General features: G+C 38.9%; 1 protein-coding gene across 1 annotated transcript in view; it reads left to right on the top strand.

The window, feature by feature from the left end:
* LOC134806387 (periodic tryptophan protein 2 homolog) overlaps positions 1 to 22,148 on the top strand; it is a 40,330-nt gene that overhangs the window by 2,473 nt on the left and 15,709 nt on the right. Inside the window, exons 6-15 of the mRNA XM_063779638.1 lie at positions 435 to 647; positions 1,862 to 2,036; positions 3,100 to 3,267; positions 4,845 to 4,948; positions 16,618 to 16,766; positions 17,528 to 17,675; positions 18,268 to 18,459; positions 19,192 to 19,337; positions 21,035 to 21,182; positions 21,955 to 22,098. Of these exons, the coding sequence (XP_063635708.1) occupies positions 435 to 647; positions 1,862 to 2,036; positions 3,100 to 3,267; positions 4,845 to 4,948; positions 16,618 to 16,766; positions 17,528 to 17,675; positions 18,268 to 18,459; positions 19,192 to 19,337; positions 21,035 to 21,182; positions 21,955 to 22,098 (1,587 nt within the window). The remainder of the gene's footprint in view (positions 1 to 434; positions 648 to 1,861; positions 2,037 to 3,099; positions 3,268 to 4,844; positions 4,949 to 16,617; positions 16,767 to 17,527; positions 17,676 to 18,267; positions 18,460 to 19,191; positions 19,338 to 21,034; positions 21,183 to 21,954; positions 22,099 to 22,148) is intronic.

The raw sequence follows: 22,148 nt of genomic DNA, 5'->3' as shown, positions 1-22,148 counted from the left end.
ATTATTTTATACTCGAAATGTAGGACTCAGTTTTTGTATTTAGGTAACCACTTCGTATTATTAGATTGCCCGGTTAGAAATGAAGTAATTGAAAAAATAACGTTTTCGTTCCTATACAAAACATACCGGTATCCGATCCCTGCTTAGAACTTTGCGTAGAGGGCACCACTCGCACAAACAGTAAACAAACTGCCTTGATGTATCAATGTCATATTTATTCATAACAAATAATCTGTGAAAACTTGTCAAAATACTGTTTAAAGCATAGTATATGTAAGTTACTCTATGGTTAATGGTTTGTGCTAGTGCAGCACTCTGGTAGCAGCAATACTCCCTATTAGTAACCAATTCCTGCCAAAAAGCCGCTCCCATACAATCGCAGATACGTTCTCATTTTAAAACGACACGTCGAAATAACATGTAACTAATTTCAGATAGTCGGCGTGTTCTTCGAAAAGAAAAGTCTCGATCTAATAACAGTGAGTCGTAACGGCCAAGTCTGCCTCTGGGAGGCGAACATAGACGTTGACGATCTCATCACTTCCGGTGTCCAGATCTCTCATAGAAAGAGACGGAAATTAGAGGAGAGTGATGGAGAAGATGACGTGGACAGTAAGAAGATTGTAGAGAAAGAGGATAAGGATCAGGTAAGGGATTTTGAGCCCTGTTTCTTAGTTAATAAAGTTGTTATAAGAATGAATCTCAACCTCAGTAAACCATTGGGGTAACTTATACTTTGCACACTTTACACAGCGACCTTTTCAATAGAAAATAGCGGCAAATTTTAAAAATGTAGGCGCAAAGAGTTGACTTTCCCTAGAAAATTTGAATTTCTTGCCTTTTTCTACTGACAAGTTGGGTGTGTTTCAGTATATAAGGTGCCTTAAGTAATAATAGGCTATTTTACTAACGAGAATTAGTCACTTTATATGAAACATTAAAACGATTCGAAACGAACAATAGTTATTTACGATACAAGTGCGGAAAAGTGTTCGCACGTGTATCGTACAACGTTTTATAGTACATATGGCCTTTTAAACTTTTGACATCGCACGAAAAGTGCTATTGTGAAAGTGATAATAGGACCATATGTAATGTAAAATTATTTTCAAAGACGGTGAAGCCACTTTGAATCCACCTCGTTGATTTTATAATAATTGATGCGCACAAACATGTTGGACATGTTGGTGCTTGTTTTACCTTTGTACTTCCTTAAATTATACTTAATGTTTACTGTGAAACTTAGTTTATCAACAGGAAACAACTATTTTATGTGAAGACAAACGACTATTGATATTAGTTTTAAAATTAAAAGTATAGTCTCGAGTTTCCATAAAGAATCAACTAACAAAAGGGGTCCGACATGATAATAGTTTCAAAATTCAGCTGAGTATTAAAGATGAAGGATAGACTAATGAAATTTCATTGCTACGATACTGGGGGCCGATTTTTGAATACCGACCGCTCGATTTCGTGTATTTCGTTCAAATATCTCCACTACTAAGCATTTAAATTCTACTAATAGAATTGAAAACGAGTGGTCAATGCCACTAGATTCTCAAATTCCATCAAAAATTTCTCGTAGTTAAAAAATTAGCATTTCGCCGTTTTCCACCGATTTTCGAATGACGAAATCGGGCAATCGAATTTCAAAAATCGCCCCCCTGTACTGATATGATGATCTTTCTTGTCTACGTGACAGCGTGATAAAAAAGTATCCGTCACTTTCTATCCCGCGGTGTTAAAAAGTGAGTCATTTCATCACGTGGTTATCCACGTGATGAAATGACTGTCACTTTATACCCATCGTGGCTTTATAGCCATCCATAATACGCCGGCTGATCGTCATTATTGATGACAGGAAAGTGAGAATGACGAAGAAATGGAAGACAAAGCGAAAAGTAGCACATATGAGAAGAGACTGCTGTACAAGAAGCTAGGCCGGCACTACATCGGGGACGCCATTCGCAGCGCCCACCACAAAGTCAAGCTATCCGCCGCGCAGTACCACAAGGAGAATAAACTGCTTGTCACAGGTTAATATTATTATACCGGCAACGCCCATGTAACACCCCTGCAGTTACGCGTAGCATACGGTCCGCGTGAGCATAAGCGATCGTCATAGCCAATAGACGCTTGTGACTCCAGGAGTGTTACATTCGCGATGACGACCCTTCCAAAAACTGTACACTGCGTTTTTGAAGAACTCTATACCGTAGTGAGTAGTCCCTCGAAAACATAGATATCAGTTATTTTTAAAAACAATTTCTATGTAATAAATCGGATAGAAATATAAAAAGTAGGTTAGTTATTAGCAAATCATTTGACAGTTCTAAAAAGGAAGCTGATTTGACTATAGTTCGTTTTTTTAGCATTAGAAAAAAGGTAAACAATCTTGACGTGTCTTTTTATAGAAAAACACTTTTGAAAAATAAGTCACGGCAAATATGTAACAATTATGAATCATATACGATTATTTACATTATTTTGCCACGGTTAGTTTAGCCACCCTAAACTAAAAATGAATACTATTCAACTATAAACAGAATTCATTTTAGAGTAACTAAAATAACACATAATCTAAACATAAAACTACTTAAGAACTAAACTTAAATATAAATAAAAACTATATATCGTCGGGTGACAAGCAAAAGTCACTAACTAACATCATTGAAATTATTGGACAATAAACCGTGTTACAAGTGTAATAAAGTGCATTGTTACTTTAATTTTTTGATAGTACTTAGTGAGTTTTGCTTGTCTATATGTATAAAATAAATTATCTGCTGAAACCCGTCCCGGGCTGCCCCCGACGCAAAGGCGCCATTAATTGAAACCTTTTAGAATAAGGTTTCAATAACTAGCCGCCTTATAATAAAATGAATTCTGTTCATAGGTAAATATAATTAATTTTTAGTTAAGGGTGGCCAATTACTAACAGTGGCCAGTTACTGGCTAATTGCCCTAGTTACTGATTTTTAAAAAGCGTTTTTCAAGAGCGCTTATGTGTGGTGACCTTGATTGCCTTATGTGTTCCTAGTAGTTGAGGTGGTCTGTGAGGATCTGATAAACCAAACGTTTCTTTCTGCCATTTCAAAGGTTTCACAAACGGCATGTTCTTTCTACACGAGATGCCGGACGTGAACCTGATCCACACGCTCAGTATATCGGAGCACCGCATCAGCAGCGTGGCCGTGTCCGGTCCGGGCGACTGGATCGCGTTCGGGTGCCCTAACATCGGACAGCTACTCGTCTGGGAGTGGCAGAGTGAGTACTAATATTATAAATGCCGGACGTGAACCTGATCCACACGCTCAGCATATCGGAGCACCGCATCAGCAGCGTGGCCGTGTCCGGTCCGGGCGACTGGATCGCGTTCGGGTGCCCTAAAATAGGACAGCTACTCGTCTGGGAGTGGCAGAGTGAGTACTAATATTATAAATGCCGAACGTGAACCTGATCCACACGCTCAGCATATCGGAGCACCGCATCAGCAGCGTGGCCATGTCCGGTCCGGGCGACTGGATCGCGTTCGGGTGCCCTAACATCGGACAGCTACTCGTCTGGGAGTGGCAGAGTGAGTACTAATATTATAAATGCCGAACGTGAACCTGATCCACACGCTCAGCATATCGGAGCACCGGATCAGCAGCGTGGCCATGTCCGGTCCGGGCGACTGGATCGCGTTCGGGTGCCCTAACATAGGACAGCTACTCGTCTGGGAGTGGCAGAGTGAGTACTAATATATAAATGCCGGACGTGAACCTGATCCACACGCTCAGCATATCGGAGCACCGCATCAGCAGCGTGGCCGTGTCCGGTCCGGGCGACTGAATCGCGTTCGGGTGCCCTAACATAGGACAGCTACTCGTCTGGGAGTGGCGGAGTGAGTACTAATATTATAAAAGCCGGACGTGAACCTGATCCACACGCTCAGCATATCGGAGCACCGGATCAGCAGCGTGGCCATGTCCGGTCCGGGCGACTGGATCGCGTTCGGGTGCCCTAACATAGGACAGCTACTCGTCTGGGAGTGGCAGAGTGAGTACTAATATTATAAATGCCGGACGTGAACCTGATCCACACGCTCAGCATATCGGAGCACCGCATCAGCAGCGTGGCCGTGTCCAGTCCGGGCGACTGGATCGCGTTCGGGTGCCCTAACATAGGACAGCTACTCGTCTGGGAGTGGCGGAGTGAGTACTAATATTATAAAAGCCGGACGTGAACCTGATCCACACGCTCAGCATATCGGAGCACCGCATCAGCAGCGTGGCCGTGTCCGGTCCGGGCGACTGGATCGCGTTCGGGTGCCCTAACATAGGACAGCTACTCGTCTGGGAGTGGCGGAGTGAGTACTAATATTATAAAAGCCGGACGTGAACCTGATCCACACGCTCAGCATATCGGAGCACCGCATCAGCAGCGTGGCCGTGTCCGGTCCGGGCGACTGGATCGCGTTCGGGTGCCCTAACATAGGACAGCTACTCGTCTGGGAGTGGCAGAGTGAGTACTAATCACTACATTATAATCAGTTTAAAAAGTAACAGTGGTCCGATGCCCTTTGACGTGTACCAAGCTACTAACAATGCAATGACTGCTAAGTATGCAACTAGGGTGCGCGCGTTCTATACCTTTCGGCTATTTAGTGTTGTGAAGTCATTATCTTATCTGTAGTCGTGCACGCAAAAGGGCGTCAAGTGCTGCCAACCCTAATAATTGCTCGGAGCAATGGTGAGCCGAACGGAGCCGAGTTTGCCCGAAAGGAGTGTCTCCCCACTGCCGTGGCGTGGCAACCAATCACATTATATTTGACCGAAACTAAAATTTTGTTACATTGACAGGCGAGCAGTACGTTATGAAGCAGCAAGGACACTCCCTGGACATGACCTGTCTCGCTTACTCTCCGGACGGCCTGTACATAGTCACTGGCAGCTATGATGGGAAGGTATACACAAATTTGCGTGAATTGCTAACTGAAACTCAATAACATTAAATAAAAAAAAAATACTCCCAATATACAAACGGATGAACCGATTTTGATAAAACATGTTAAATAACCACCGGTAGAAAACATGGTTTTAAATAAAAAAAGTCGCATCCAAATCGGTTCACCCGTTTAAGAGCTACGGTGTCACAGACAGAGTATGAGGCCTTGAGTTAGCTAGGGGAATCTTGAGCGTTGCTAGGGACGCTCAAGATTCCACTCGCGACGCTCGTGGTTCAGCTTTGGAATCTTTCGCTTGCTTGGGTATAGCACGAAGAGTTAACAACTTGGGCAAAGTTATAAAACAAAAAAACATTTCAATCATTTCAATCATTTATTTATTTCTTTGAATGTGGTACATTAAAGATGTAATAACAGAATTTTGTTCAGCACATCCTGCCTGAATAGGCATAGAAATAGTGAGTCTTACCTAAACTGCATGCAAGTAATGATTATGTACATTAAAATTTAACATTAAATTATAAGTAATATCAAAAATATCAATCATAGAAGTCACAAGTAAACATTAATTTCATTCATTATAAGTAATATCAAAAATATAAATCATAGAAGTCACAAGTAAACATTAATTTCATTCAATAAAAGTATACAAATAATTAATAATTCAGGTAGTCAAATAATTGGTTCTACGTCAAATAATAATATAATAATAGTCAAGCCTAGTTTGACTCGTTAAGGAGCTTCTAGGAACTCTTTTATTGAGTAAAAACATTTATCGATCAAATAGGTAGTGAACAGCTTCTTAAATCGATGAACCGGGAGATTTCTCATATGTATCGGTATTTTATTAAATATTCTTGGTGCCATTCCAAAGAAACTATTTCGCATTAATGCCGTTTTCATAGGCTGAATGTATAACTGTCCCTCATATTGAGGGCGTATTGGCTGATTACGTCTCTCTGATACACTTGTAAACAAATGTGGATTTCGTTTTACGAATAGAGCTACTTCGAGTATATATAATGAAGGCAGTGTTAGAAGTTTTAGGGATTTGAATAAGGGAATACAACTATCTCTTACGTCTACACCGCAGATAGCTCTTATGCATCTCTTTTGGGCTATAAAAGCGGCCTCGCGATTTACAGAGTTTCCCCAAAAGATGATGCCGTATCTAATTTTTGATACTACTAGTCCGTGATATGCTACTAGAACTGTATCACGATTGGCTATTTTAGACAGTCTGTTAAGGGGCCGGTATATGACGTTTTCGATTTAGACCTCACTTTGTAACCATAATTTGTTCAATAAATGTTTAATAATTGCATTAAATTACACGTAAATTTGTTCACGAAGAAACCGTGTACCGACTCTTCATGCCATTGTATTTTTAATTTGCTGTTATTCTCTACAAATCGACACTAAAAGTATCAAAAAATCAAAATATGGAGTTCCGTTTGAGACGGAAGCAAAACAATTTTGTCTTTGACAGTAATTGAATTATTGTATGATTCTGAAAGCTAGATAATTCAGCTACCAATTTATTATCGATTTATATTTTTACTCACAAAGACAACACAGAAATTCAATCTCAAATGTAAACTTTCGAACAATTTCCATACATTGACGACATCACTCAAAATTCTTCTTCAAGTCAGATGCCCGTTGGGGCTACACCGGAGCACACGTGTACTTCTTCAAATGAAAATGACAGCTTGATTTTCTTGCTTTTGACAATTATATTGACATTAAATCATATACGCACACGAGAAAGTATACCAGTAGATAAATTGTATTTCATAAAATAGGGTACATAAATATCAGCTCGCGTCTCATTTAAACTTGATTTGCTGTTATAATGGTTGAAAACCGCAGTAAAACTATCTTAAAACAATACGGCCATTGGAAAATACCAGCAAGAACTTACACAAAAAAATAACGCAATAACATTAGAACAAAAACGAATAGCCGAGGAAGTACAAATTACTAATCAAAAAATAAAAGACCTAGAGCTCCAAAATCAAAAACTGACTACCGATCTACAGGAACTGAAGGCTCGCCTAAATGAAAAAACTACTGATAACGGAAACCAAAAAACGTTTGTACTATACGGATTAGAAGAATACTACGGTGAAACTGAGAACGAACTTTACCCCCGTATAAACTACATATTTAATGACATCTTACATATACAGATAAACGGTTTCATTGAAACTGTAAGGAGATTGGGGAAAAGAGGAAACCGTCGTCCAATCCTCATTCAACTCTTAAGCACAAGAATGAAAAAATATGTTCTGGACAACGCACGTCAATTCAGAAACACTGGACTCGCCGTCGCTGAAGTTCTGGATAGTGACAGTTTAAAGGCACGCCAACAACTAAGAGAGCTTCTGTATGAAGCGCGTAAAAAAGGAAATCATGCCGTAATACGGAACAATATATTACTTATAAATGGACAGAAATATACTCCGCCCTTAGCACCTCAAACATCATCACAATCACAACAGCAAACTGAAGCGCAACAGAAACTGCTCCAGTGTAGCGCTGAACAGACGCACAACCTGGATAGCCAAAATACGCAAAATAAAGGCAACACTCGTCCGGTACAGACCTGCATAAACGACGCTAACTGTGGTAAAGTTGCTGAAAGCTGCCAGCAGCCTGATAAATCGATGCAACTCATCCAGTCTCCAAAGCCTACGGAACCTAGAAACTCCGTCGCTAGCTGCCTCCAGGCGGAGGACTCGAATCCGTGCATAACAGAAGATCGGACTTTTCGTACCTCAACATAATACCTTTTGTGTATTCCATCAAAACATAGCTGGAATACTATCAAAAATAGATGAATTAGAAATAATTATAGATAGTTTTAAAAACAAAGGAACTGTCCCTAATGTAATCTGCTTCTCAGAAACATTCCTTTGCTCTGGTACAGAAAATAATCTGGTTCTTAAGGATTATGAACTTGTGTCATTTTTCTCTAGACCTAAGAAACGAGGTGGTGTCGCTATAATGGTTAATAAATCTCTGGATGCGGAGGACCTGCCCATCATACAAACATTCTCATTGCAACGAGACTTTGAATGCTGTGGTATCGAAATATTTAACTGTAATCTAATAGTAGTATGTATATATAGAACTCCTGATTCAAATATTGACACATTTTTTGAACAACTAAATAAATTGCTAAACTTTTTACGGTCAAAAACTAGAAAAAAGATAATAATATGCGGTGATTTTAATATCAATACATTAATTGTAAATAGAACGACCAAATATTATTATAGTATACTTGATAATTATAATATGTTTAGCCACATAAACGATCCTACTCGTAAAAACAACTGTATAGATCATATAATAAGTAACTTAAAAACCGCGAAAGGTGCAACACTGCCATTGGGCTTATCAGACCATGACACCGCTCAAATCATTACATTCCCCGCCTATATAAAAAAATATGTACGTGAATGGTATGTTACAAAAAGAGATTATTGCGAAGAAAATATTCTCTTGTTTAAAAACTATATGACGCAACTCTCATTTTCAGAAATCTACGATGAGGAATGTCCAGATGAAGCTTTTACAAAATTTCACAACTTACTTGTTCTATTCCATAATCTTTGCTTTCCCGTAATAAAAATAAAAATAACTAATAAAACTAAAAAGCCTAAGTGGATCTCAAAATCACTCAAACGCTGTTGTGCAACGAAGAGAAAACTTTTCCTCAAGTATCAAAGAAGTAAGCAAAATAAAGACCTTAATAAACAACAATTGCATAATTATACTAGAATACTTAAGAAATGCATTTCTTATTCCCAGAAGATACATAATACCAAATTTATATCAAATTCATCTAACAAATGCAAAGCTGCGTGGAATGTCATCAAGGGTAGTCAGAGTCAGCAATGCAAAAAAGAAATTCTTAACGTTACAGACAGGCAAGGGACACAAATACATACTCCTCAAGAAATTGCTGAAGAATTTAACGACTACTTTATTAATATCAATCAAAAATCTACAACTTCTAAAGCTAATGCTTTGAGATTTAATACTCAACAACATAGTATATTTCTATCTCCAACCGACCCGTGTGAAATATATAAAATAATATGCCTCCTTCGTAACACCCCCTCTACCGGATTTGACGAAATACCGACTAAAATTATAAAAAGTATCTCATTTATACTATCATTCCCCTTATCGTACCTGATAAACATATCGTTCGAAAAAGGCATTTTCCCCACGATACTAAAAAAGTCCATAATTAAACCAATATTTAAAAAAGGTGACAAATCGGAACTAGGTAATTATCGACCAATCACTCTGATTCCGGTTATAGCCAAAATATACGAAAGAGCAATGTACAATAGAATAGAAAGTTTTCTAGACAAATTTAATATCTTAAGAGATGAACAAAATGGCTTCCGGAAAAGAAAATCCACGACTCTGGCATGTTTTAACTTAAATAATATAATCACAGATTGCATAGATAAGGGAATCCCAGTAGGAGTGCTACTATTAGATATGTCAAAAGCTTTTGACACCGTTTGTCACCGCCGGCTACTAAATAAACTAGAACGTTATGGAATTCGAGGGCCAGCATACTCATGGATCAGAAGTTACCTATCTGAGAGAAAGCAGTGCACTCAAATCGACAGAATACAAAAAAATAAACTAAAATCACACAAGTCCAAGTACAAAATAAATGAATACGGAGTGCCACAAGGCAGTATCTTAGGCCCGTTACTATTTGTTATTTACATCAATGACTTACCTGAATCAACGCAACATACCTCTATTTTATTTGCTGATGATACCACAATAATCGTCAAGGGTACCGATATAAACACATACGAGCATAATGTAAATAAGGCGTTAAATGATGTAAATACTTGGCTTAAAGAAAATAACCTATCAATTAATCTCAACAAAACGAAATTTATACAGTTTAGGTCATACAAGGCACAGCCACAGCAAATAAAAATTTTACACGACAATGTTGAAATAGAAGAAGTTGAGGAGTCTATTTTCTTAGGCATCACACTAGATACGCACTGTAATTGGAAAAAACATGTGGATAATGTATGCAAAAAAGTCAACAAATTTATTTTTGTACTATGGCGACTTAAAGAAACCGTTTCGCAAAAAACGGCCCTCATAACATACCATGCCTATATCGAGTCCGTATTAAGATACGGTGTCCTCCTATGGGGGAACTCGGTGGAAGTAGATCGAGCATTTATAGCTCAAAAAAAATGCATCCGAACGATATATGGCAAAAAACAAAGAGATCCATGCCGATCTATTTTTACTGAGCTTAAACTGCTAACACTCCCATGCCTGTATATATATGAGGCAGCGGTATTTGTAAAACAAAATTTAGAACTTTTTCCATCGTTTAACAACTTGACGAATAGATCACTCAGGCAATATCAAATGACGCTACCTCCATGCAAGTTAAAAATAAGGCAAAAAAGTGCATATTATATGTGTATTAGAATTTTCAATAATATTCCCGCATCTATTAAGACACTTCCAGATGCCGAGTTTAAAAATACATTCAAAAACATATTATGTAACGCATGCTTCTACACGCTTGACGAATATTTTAGTTATAAGTTTTAGTATATAATTATCCATATAATTTTATACCTATATAGAACCGTTGACATTCGACAATTGTAATTTGAAATTTAATGTAATAATAATATGCATGACTTGCAACATTTACTATTTAGATATTAAAGAATTACATTAGCATAATATGCTTAGTACTTAAGATCTTGCATGCACGCAGTTAATGTTCACATACATGGCTTTGTCATGTCATGGAAAAACAATTTTCACATGCCATATGGCAGAACGTATTAAGGGTTAACATTGTAAATTTATAACATCCACTGTACTGTACCATATGTTCTTGTGAATAAACGTTCATTCATTCATTCATTCATACGATTACAGTCGAATTTAAGTATTATGTTCCTTCAAAACTCGCTTAAAATGAAAAAAGTTTAAAGACTCATCTTTACTGATTGGGATCAATTTTTATTATGCTGGTATCATTTTGCGTCAGTTTAAAAACGTATTTGACTTCTGTACGTCAATGAATTTTGATGACAATTGTAATCTTGTATTATATTATAGAACTTTTATCTTAAAATAATGCCTATTAACAGGGAGAGTTATGTAATTCGTATAAGTAATACCTGAAAGTCTTGTACCTAGATCTGTAATACCATGGATTGCGACGAATAAATGATAATGATTATGCGGTTCGTTCCGTCTATATGTATAATGCGTGTACGTGCTGTTCTCTGAAAATCTTCAAGAAAAAATAACGGCTAGACCAGCACTAAGTACTAGCGAGTTTTTAAGCTAAGCTTACAGGCCAATAGCGCTCTAGTTATTGTTATGTATACCTATTATGTATCGAATGTTTTATAAATTACCTATAAAAAGCAATGTTTTATTTCGATTAGGTCTACATTTTGTGCATATTGCATATCTGAAGTATTTTCGCACTAAACTTGAAACTTTCGTTGAAACTAAATAAAATAATTATTCCAAATGTACAGTCGCCTGCAATTTATGTTACACAACGAAGGCCGCAAAAATATCTGACACGATCTTATTTGTAGAACCATAAGACCATGTCACATATTTTTGCGGCCTTCGAAGAGTAGGTACCGTCATTATCACCAACTTTGCCCGCTTATTTTATAAACGAATTTCTCAAAAAACATCACATCATATGACTTTTTTTGCTCAGCACGTCCATTGTGATCAAACGCATCAGTTTATTTAAAAAAAAAAAATATTTTTTATCGTGTTTTTACTCATTTGTTTGCGTTTTAGAGGGCGGGCAAAGATATCCGGGGTTTTCGCCAACATTGCCCACGTCAATTTGGTATTCAAATACAGCTCGTATGATGATGATGTCTAAGGATCACTTAAAGGTTTTGGGCAATCCTACCATTCCCTGTTAATAACTTAGCGATAAGTGTAAAAACTTTAAAATAAATTTGCTGGGCAATGTTGCCTACCCGTTTTTGCCCATTTCCAAATAAGGCTCGCCTAAGCATTTTACAATCTCAATAGACATAATCTATGCTTCATGTGTTATAACTCAAACCCGGAAATATTTGTCAAAGAGTTCTCAATTTTTTCTACTTGCATTCATTATTTATCAATTTTTTGCCCGCCGAAATATACCCTATATTAGACAACTCGCTCAAACTCTAAATTCCCAAGTCAAGTTATGCACAAGTTTGGTATATAGTTTTGTCAGAAATATAACCTATTTTCTACTAAAAATAGCAGGGTGGCCATAACTATTATAATTTTTTCTACATTAACGAATTTGTTTAAAATTGTCGTTTTGGGCAAAGTTTCCCTGGAGGCAAAGTTGGCGCTAATGACGTAACATATTATTGCAGGTGACTACATAAATGTTTCGGTGATTTTGAGATTATTTTTCAGGTTAGTTTACTAACAATCAAGTTATGCAGATACCGATTTCGTGAACGTATAAGTAGTAAGGTACCGCTATTGTTTAGCGATACCGATTATTTTTGAAGGCAAAACTATACCGTTGAAATATAAAGATATTAAAATTACAGCAGGGACAACCATTTTTTATAGGTGTACCTAAACCATCATTGGCCGAGCGTTAGCAAAGGTCTCCGTTTCAGCTTGGGCAAAAATGCTTTTGTATGTTCTCCTTTGCAGATCACATTTCTCAACTGATTCTTGTGAAAATTTGTAAGCAGGTTCGATAGAACTATTCTGTTTCGCTTTATCCGCCAAAATGGAATTGACACCCTGCTGAAACTTTATTTATTTAAATTCCTATTGAATGGATTTTGCACCTTATGAAAAACCGTATAGAGTAGTAAATAACATTTTACATCTGACTTAATGACATCTTGTTTTATTCGCTTTAATTGTACAAAACGCGTATCTCGACAAAGCAATATTAGGTAGTAAAACAGTCAACAATCAAATTAATTAAATAGGTAAGTACGTCACGTGTGACATGAACAGACAAGGAAAGCAAGATTAAATGCATTGTTTCTCTTTCATCTTTCAATGGAACGCTTTTACCCTCAAAGGAGGCTAGTGGTCAATACTAAACTAAAAGTCCAATCTTAAAAAAAACATGATGGGTCACTGACCTATCCCAGTAAAGTGAGGTAGTGTGCGTGAAGTGCGCTTGTGTGTGAAATGGGGTAAATTGACAGAATCTGAAATTTTACCCACCGCTACCGTCGCCTTAATAGCGTAGGCCGATTTGCTCAAGTACTTACATAAGTCATCTATGTGATTTTTCCAAGTTAACTGATAATCTATTAATAAGCCTAGAAATTTTGTAACAGCTACATTCTCTATTGTTGTACCTTCGTAGTTAACATTGATATTACTATTACTTGATTGTGCTGATGTCCGCTGATGAAAATGCATTACATTTGTCTTATCCAAGTTAATTATTAAATTATTATTGTTAAGCCATGTTATTATATTATTCAATTCTGTATTTATGTCATGTTCATAGTTTCTTAAATCATTACAGCGTATAATTGATGTACTATCGTCCGCAAATAAAACAATTGGATAATTGACATTCTTCGGCAAATCATTAATATAGACTAGAAACAATAATGGTCCAAGTACACTTCCCTGAGGAACCCCATGTTGTGTAATGTGTTCTCCAGAGGTATAACTACATTGTTTCTTGGTTGCATTACATATTCTGGATATCTCGGTATATTGTGTCCTATCTTTTAAATAAGACGATATAAGATTCGATGCGTTGCCCCTTACACCATACATACTAAGTTTGTCTAAGAGTCGATCATGGCAAACATAATCGAAAGCCTTAGACATGTCGGTATAAATCGCACAAATCGGGTTTCTTCTGTCAATACTCTCCATCACAACCTTAAGCATGTCATGTATTGCTAAATTAATAGAAACATTTTTTCTAAAGCCTTTCTGCTCGTAACATAGTATGTTAAAATTTGTTAAGTAAGAGTACAGACGTTGATAAATAATTTTCTCAAAAAGTTTTGAAAATATGGGGATAAGAGCAATTGGCCGATAGTTGTTTAAGCTTTCCTTATCTCCTTTTTTATGTAACGGCTTTATAACAGTTTTTTTTAAACCATCAGGATATATTCCTGTAGATAAAGTGAGATTAATTATATGGCACAAATGTGTGTCTATGATACTACTGGCAAACTTAATAACAACCGTGGATATATCATCATAACCCACGCTGTTTGTATTTTTGAGGGAACTTATTGTTGATTTTATTTCTTGTGGTGTTGTGGGCGCTAGAAAAATGGAATGTGAATTGCTACGTATTTTATTGTCATTCCCGTTATTTTGTGTCGTACTTGGGATGCTTCTTTCAATAAAGTGATTATTAAACGCTTCCGCGATATGGACTGGATCTGTTAATATCTCATTTCCTTTTTTTATTGATTGTATAAATTGCTTAGGGTATTGAGCTTTTTGAGCGTTTATTACTCGCCATGTTGCTTTTGTTCTGTTCGTGGCAGTATTTATTGCATAGTTATTTTGTGCCTTCTGCGTTAACTTGACTATCTTTTTGTATAATTTTGAATAATTATTAAGTAAGGCTTTGTATTGCGGAGTAGGAAATCGTCTATATTGCCATAATAGTTGTCTCTGTCTCTTACAACAAATTCGCACACCCTTTGATATCCACCTAGTTTTTGCATTACATCTAATAGTCACACTTTTTTTTGGAAAACAAAGCTCATATAGTAAGCGAAAATCTTCTATAAAACTATTATACGCAACATTCGGATTATCTGTACTGTAGATGTCGGCGAATGAAAGCGATTTTATATAAGAATTAAATTTAGCCAAATTTTCGTTTGAGTAATCCCGTTTCTCAATGCGATACGTATAAATTCTATTCGCTCTCCTCGCCGGAATCGTCAGCACTTGGGCAGTGTGGTCTGATAGTCCAAAGTCGAATACTTCGCTTTGACACGTTTTTACATTGTGGATAAAATTATCTAAACAAGTATTACTACTCGGCCTTGTTGGCTCACATATTTCTAGTTTCAATTTATAGCTAAGCCAGAAATTTTCGAATTCTTATGACATGTTATTTTTTTTTAATATATCGATGTTAAAGTCGCCACAGATTATTATATTTTTACTAGAATCATTACAAATTTTTTTTCATAAAAATGACTATGATTTAATGAAAATACCTACTTTTGAATTTTCTGAATGTTTGTTCACAATTCTTTATCTTGTTAGCAATTTCTTTATTTGCCTTGCTTTAACCTCTTCGATGCCAACGACGGATATATCCGAACCGCAGGTCCAACGCTAAAGCCGTCACAGAACAGAGCAACATAGACCTACAGATGTAGGGCATAATTACTTTCCATCGTTTTTTCACGGAAACTTACGAACGTGTTATGCTATTTCAGTCAGTCTCGGTACAAAAAGTACTGAGGTTGACTGAAGTAGCATTACAAATACGAAGGTTTCCGAGAAAATCTGTACGTGCATATGCATAAAGTTCAATTTCAATTTTGACACTTCGGTGACGTGGCGTCCGAGTGACAGCTTTTGTGTTAACACGGCGTCGAAAAGGTTAAATGGTTGAACAATTATTTGTGTAAAAAAATGTCCTATATTATTTATTATTTATTATTATTATTTGTTTCTCCGTTTTGGAATTCACGGGCCTATAAATCCCGGTCTTTTGATAGGCTTGCGTGGGGATATAGATCCAACACGTAGAGGCTCCTTGGAGAGCTTTAATGTCATGTAGAACGCCTGCTGGAACCCGTTCACAGGTGCAACAATAGACATGAACCGGTCTCAGCAGGCATTGGGACTATTGTAGAAAAAACCGGGCAAGTGCGAGTCGTACTCGCGCACGAAGGGTTCCGTACCATAATGCAAAAAAAAAACGAAAAAAAAAGCAAAAAAAAAAACGGTCACCCATCCAAGTACTGACCACTCCCGACGTTGCTTAACTTTGGTCAAAAATCACGTTTGTTGTATGGGAGCCCCATTTAAATCTTTATTTTATTCTGTTTTTAGTATTTGTTGTTATAGCGGCAACAGAAATACATCATCGGTGAACATTTCAACTGTCTAGCTATCACGGTTCGTGAGATACAGCCTGGTGACAGACAGACGGACGGACGGACGGACGGACGGACGGACGGACGGACGGACGGACGGACGGACAGACGGACGGACGGACGGACGGACAGCGAAGTCTTAGTAATAGGGTCCCGTTTTACCCTTTGGGTACGGAACCCTAAAAAGTGAATAGTATACAGGTCTATGGATTATTATTATTCAGTTTCCTTGTCCGTGACGTACCAAGCTGGGGCCCATTTCTCGAACATTATTAGACTAATATTATAAGGCCCACTTGCACCATCCCACTAACCCGGGGTTAAGCGCTTAAACTGTTATCCTAGTGTCAAATTGTACTGGTAACCATGGCAACTCCAGGTTTAACCAGTTAACCCCGGGTTAGTGGAATGGTGCAATTGGGCCTAAGTCCACGAACTGTCAAGTCGTATGGGTTACCATGGCAACATCCTAACAATATTAGACTAATACTGAACGCGTATGGATATTACAGTGACATTCCATTTCAGGTGAAAGTATGGAACACGACGACCGGCTTCTGTTTCGTGACGTTCAGCGAGCACACGTCATCAGTGACGGGCGTGATTTTTAGCGCCAACAAGAAATTCTTCGTGTCCAGCTCGCTCGACGGCACCGTGCGGTGCTACGATCTCACCAGGTCTGCCACAATACAATTTTTTATTTTATTTTTTATTTATTTAACATACACACAACCATCTTTACAGGCTATCCTAATTCGACAGTATGGAATTTTAACACACAAGAAACTAAACAACATAGGTACATTATTACAAATTACAGTAACACAATACATATAACGTGGCCTTTGTGAATTCGTTCAAAGAACAAAAAAACAAATCTAACTCGATCGCTACTTGATTAAGGGTCCGAATTGCGCGCGTAAAGGGGGCCTGGCGAAGGAGTTGCGTTCGAGCGCGCGGCTCGGCCAGCAGGCTCGGCCGCCGCCGCCGCCACACATACCGATCTGGTACGTTCAAACGCACCTCTGCCAGGACTCCAGGATTGCATATAGTGTTTACATATAGTGTTTATTGACCACATAGACGATATAATTTCAACCTTAGCAATACGGTTTAAGGTTCAAATTAGACTGGACAGTCTTGAAACGTGATAAAGTATGAGACAGGCTTCTGTTTCGTGACGGACGCGGTGTTCAGCGCCAACAAGAAATTCTTCGCGTCCAACTCGCTCGACGGCACCGTGCGGTGCTACGATCTCACCAGGTCGGCCACAATACTACCTAGCCATCCCTTTTCCAAGCATAGTACGATTACTGACCACATACTGAGCTGAGATGCTTTCAATCTGTAGACGATCTACCGCCATTGGATGACGTAATTATTCAGTGGCTCAGTACAAAAATGAACTTAACGCTAACCGAATAAAGTTTAATTTTAGATACCGCAACTTCCGCACACTGACGTCGCCGAGCCTCGTGCAGTTCAGCTGCGTGGCGTTAGACTCCAGCAGCGAGCTGTGCGCCGCGGGCGGCCAGGACGTGTTCGAGATATTCCTGTGGTCCGTCAAGTTTGGGAAGCTGTTGGATGTGAGTACTGATCAGATGACGTCACAATCTAAAGGTGGTATTCAACCTGACCAATGTCATTGTGTCTCACACTCTTATTAAGCGTAATGTGAGTTTAGCTGCGTGGTGTTAGACTCCAGCAGCGAGCTGTGCGGCGCGGGCGGACAGGACGTGTTCGAGATATTCCTGTGGTCCGTCAAGTTTGGGAAACTGTTGGATGTGAGTACTGACGTCACAATCTAACAAAATAAATCTCGAAATATCATTTACAGTACAGATAGTCCTATTTTCCCGCACTAGTGCGTAAAATAGCACTTCGTGCGTATGTCAAAAGTTTAAAGGGCCATTTGTACTGTAAAACGTTGTACGATACACGTGCGAATAGGTAATTCGCAACTCGTGTCTATTTAAAACACTCCCTTCGGTCGTGTTTTATTTTATCGCCACTCGTTTCATAAATAACTTTTTATTTCATTGGGTACATTTCTATTCGCTTCGTTTTTTTTCTACCAAGAAAATCCGTAGTTAACGTTTCAGGGTTATATATAACATCAAATTACTGACATTTTCATTATGGGTGCCATTTTAACTAAAATATAATACTTTACAACAGGTATTGGGAGGCCACGAAGCTCCGGTGTCCAGTTTAGCCTTCAATCCGGTTTTGTCGAGCACTCGTCTCGCCTCGGCAAGTTGGGACAAGACCGTCCGTCTCTGGAACTGTATAGAGAACAGCTCTGAGAGCGAAACTATACAGATGACTTCCGACGCACTGCAAGTCGCGTTCAGGCCTGATGGGGAACAGGTAAGGCAATCTCGACTCTATGTCATACTTTATACGGTCCTTGATTCCTTAGCTCTGAAACTACTGAGCACGCGTTGGCCAGTTGGGACAAGACTGTCCGTCTCTGGAACTGTACAGAGAACAGCTCTGAGAGCGAAACTATACAGATGACTTCCGACGCACTGCAAGTTGCGCTTAGGCCCGATGGGGAACAGGTAAGGGAATCTCAACTCTATGTCATACTTTATACGGTTCTTAATTCCTTAGCTCTGAAACCACTGAGCACGCGTTGGCCAGTTGGGACAAGACCGTCTGTCTCTCGAATTATATAGAGAACAGCTCTGAGAGCGAAACTATACAGATGACCTCAGACGCACTGCAGGCTGACTGCGAATCTCGACTCTATGTCATACTTTATACGGTTGGTTATTTATCGAAAACTTGTCTCGTAGCGGTTAGGTGGATGAAAACCGTTCTAAATGCGAAGTTAGATATATGAATTCGGACGCTTTTCGACCTGATGTTGTATAGGAGCATTCCATGAAATTGTCTACCGTTTGTCCCGAACAAACGCGAATTCTATGACAAATGCACAGAAAAATAATCGCCTGCATTAAATGCCGAAAAAAAAGGTCGCAACACAGGAAATAAAAGCGTTTGTCCGTACAAACGCTGTCCCGTGACAGCCCGTGGAATGCTCCTATACCTGTTCACCCGTTTGTGTTAGTTTCATTTAACTATGGTTCTTCTCAGATAGCAGTGTCAACGCTTGACGGCGCCATCACGTTCTTCGATGCGACAACCTGCGAGCAAACGGGCAGTATAGAGGGTCGGATCGACCTGGCATCGGGCCGGGGCGACCGCGACTTGGTCACACCACAGCAGATGCTTAAAACCAAGTGAGTACATAATATTAATAGTACATTACTACAGAGGCCGGGAAGTAAGGGGTTGCCGACCGAGCTTAGCGAGACTGGATAGTTATGAGGCCGACAACCCCTTTTCACGCCGAGGTATGTATAGTGCTCTCAAACATGCAATGAAATAATAATAAAATAAATGATGATGAATGATGAAGATTGTTTTTATGTCCTAATGTAATAGGTTATTCAGTAAGTATGATATTAAAGGGGAATGAAAGTTTTTCATCATTTTTGCACTACGACGCACAATATACATATTATAAAGATTTCTGCATGACTAAATAACTTTGAAAAAATAAAATTGCATTGCAAGAACTCTAGTAACATTAGAGTTCGACTAAATGAATAAATAAGCGCTTTATCGTCTCACTGAAGTCTCGCCTACCTACTTGTTACTTATTCAGAACGCGCCCTCCTAATGCTACCTACTGAATAAGGGTGATTTGGGAAAACACAAATGTTTATTTAACACGTGTAGCCCGTTTTACATTTGATGTCGCAATCAACGCTTGATTCTAGATTTGTTTATAGTTACGTGATACGGGTGCTTGAGCTACCTACACTTTTTTGTTAAGCTACTCCATACTCCAACACTTCAATCTATAAGGGTTCATTTAGACGAGTTTCATTACATTGCGGGTTTTGATCGGTCGGTTGAATTGGACGTAACCAACAGTCCGCAATGTAACTAAAATCGCATGCGAGTTCGCGCGCCGTCTAAATCAGCCCTAAATTAAACAACAGTGATTCACCGGTAGAGCGCGTAGCGTCGTCTTTTCAGATGGGCCTAAATATTTCATATCGTATGTCTCGTATGTCAGTTCGGGGGCGTCGGACCACTGTTACTTTTTACACAGAGATATCTCTATGCCAAATTCAAACTAAATCCGGCACAGACAGACAGAAAGATAGACATATAATATTAGTATGGACAATTTATTTTCAAAATAGCGTTTAAGAGCGTTCTCACATTGTCCGATCCGATATCGGATGTAGAATCCTACATCCGAGTAGTCAGGCCCGGGCGCCGTCTTTAGCGGTCACGCACACTACAATAAACATTATGCCTACACATACGCACACAAACAATTTAATTAAATGTTATCGGTCCGACAGCTGACGGGGGGCTCCGACATGGCAGAATTTATCGGAAGCGCCTTTCCGATATCGGATGTCGGAAGGCGCCTATGACAAAAACAGCTGCAGGAGAGTGCCATTCGCATTAAGTCCGCTTTTTGTGTTGTCTATCCTTTTTTAGCAATAATGATTTATTAAAATGTATAAATAAAAACAGAGAAACACATATTTCTTACATTTTACTTCCTTCCGACATCCGATATCGGATCGGACAACGTGAAAACGCTCTAAACATACAAACAATTTGTTTTTGTATGGTGGCGTCAGCATTGACGGCTGTGCGGCAATCATAGACTAGGAATCCTCTAGATTTAGAGCAATTATTTCATGAAACCGATGCTGCCAAAAATACAGGGGTGCGGGGGACGAGGTGAGCGAGTCCCGTGCCGTGATTGGTCCGTTCAAAGACACGGGTGTCACACAAAGACACTTGACTCGAAAATGGAGTAAAACTACCGTATATTTGTGGCAGACCGCTACTATGCTCAGTCTGGAAAATGTCTTGTCTGTGGCTGCAATATTTCCTTAAATTTCAGGGCGTTCACAACAATATGCTACTCTGCAGACGGCCAGTGCGTCCTCGGCGCCGGCAACGCTAAGTACGTGTGCCTCTACAGCGTGAAGGAGTCTATACTCATCAGGAAATTCACCATCACGCAGAACAGGTCCCTCGATGCGATCAATGTAAGTGCTCAGCTTTTATTTTTTTATTGACCGAAGCGTAGCGATGGTCTACGTTTTGACTCGGACATTTTGCTTTTGTATGTACGGATGTTCTCCTCTACAGGTCACAAATCTGAACCGATTGTCATGAAATTTTGTGACCAGATTCTATGATTAAATAGATTATTTTTTCGATCCGGTTAGGAAATTTAAAAAAATGGCGAAGTCGTGATACCTCGCCCCTAAACAAATAGTCGTATCGATATCATAAGAGTTTTTTTCTTTTTTACAGAGTAAATGGCAAAAAATGCAGAACACTTGTATTGCTGGTTTAGGCGGTATTTAGACATTTAGTTTGTACTCGAGAATAAATAGCCGAATTTCGTCAGTTTAGCTAAGAACTATCAAGATAGGCCAAAGGTGTGGTGCCATCTTTTCGATTGACCTTCTCTCGAGTAGATGGCGTTACTTTTTGACATTTAACAAATGAAACACATGTCAGTGAAAAAAAAAGGATGAAAGTCAAATGGCGCTCTAAAAGTTTTAATCATTTGTGTCGAGAGATGGCAGTAAATGTAATGACTACATAATTTACTTTGACAATATTCCTCTATTTTAAATTATGTTTGATACTATAATAGTATGATTTTTACTAATAGGCGCCGTTCAAGGCAGCCTATTGTGACGGACGGGTAACTACGGAACCATGCACTGAGCGTGGCCCGACATACTCTTGACTGGTTTTTTCTACTGACAAACTATTTTGCCAGACTGTATTCTTTGTGATTATCAGGATTACATCAACCGCCGTCACCTGACGGAGTTCGGAAACATGGCGCTGGTGGAAGACAGGACGCACCTGGAAGGCGGCGATGTGGCCATCCGACTGCCTGGCGTGAAAGAGGGTGATATGGCTGACAGAAATGTCAAACCTGAGGTAAAATTACCATATCTTCGTAATAAGTGTACTTTACAATCACATATCAG

This window comes from Cydia splendana, chromosome 3, assembly GCF_910591565.1.
Source record: "Cydia splendana chromosome 3, ilCydSple1.2, whole genome shotgun sequence".
In the NCBI taxonomy this organism is placed as follows: domain Eukaryota; kingdom Metazoa; phylum Arthropoda; class Insecta; order Lepidoptera; family Tortricidae; genus Cydia; species Cydia splendana.
This window is presented reverse-complemented; position numbering and strand designations above follow the sequence as displayed.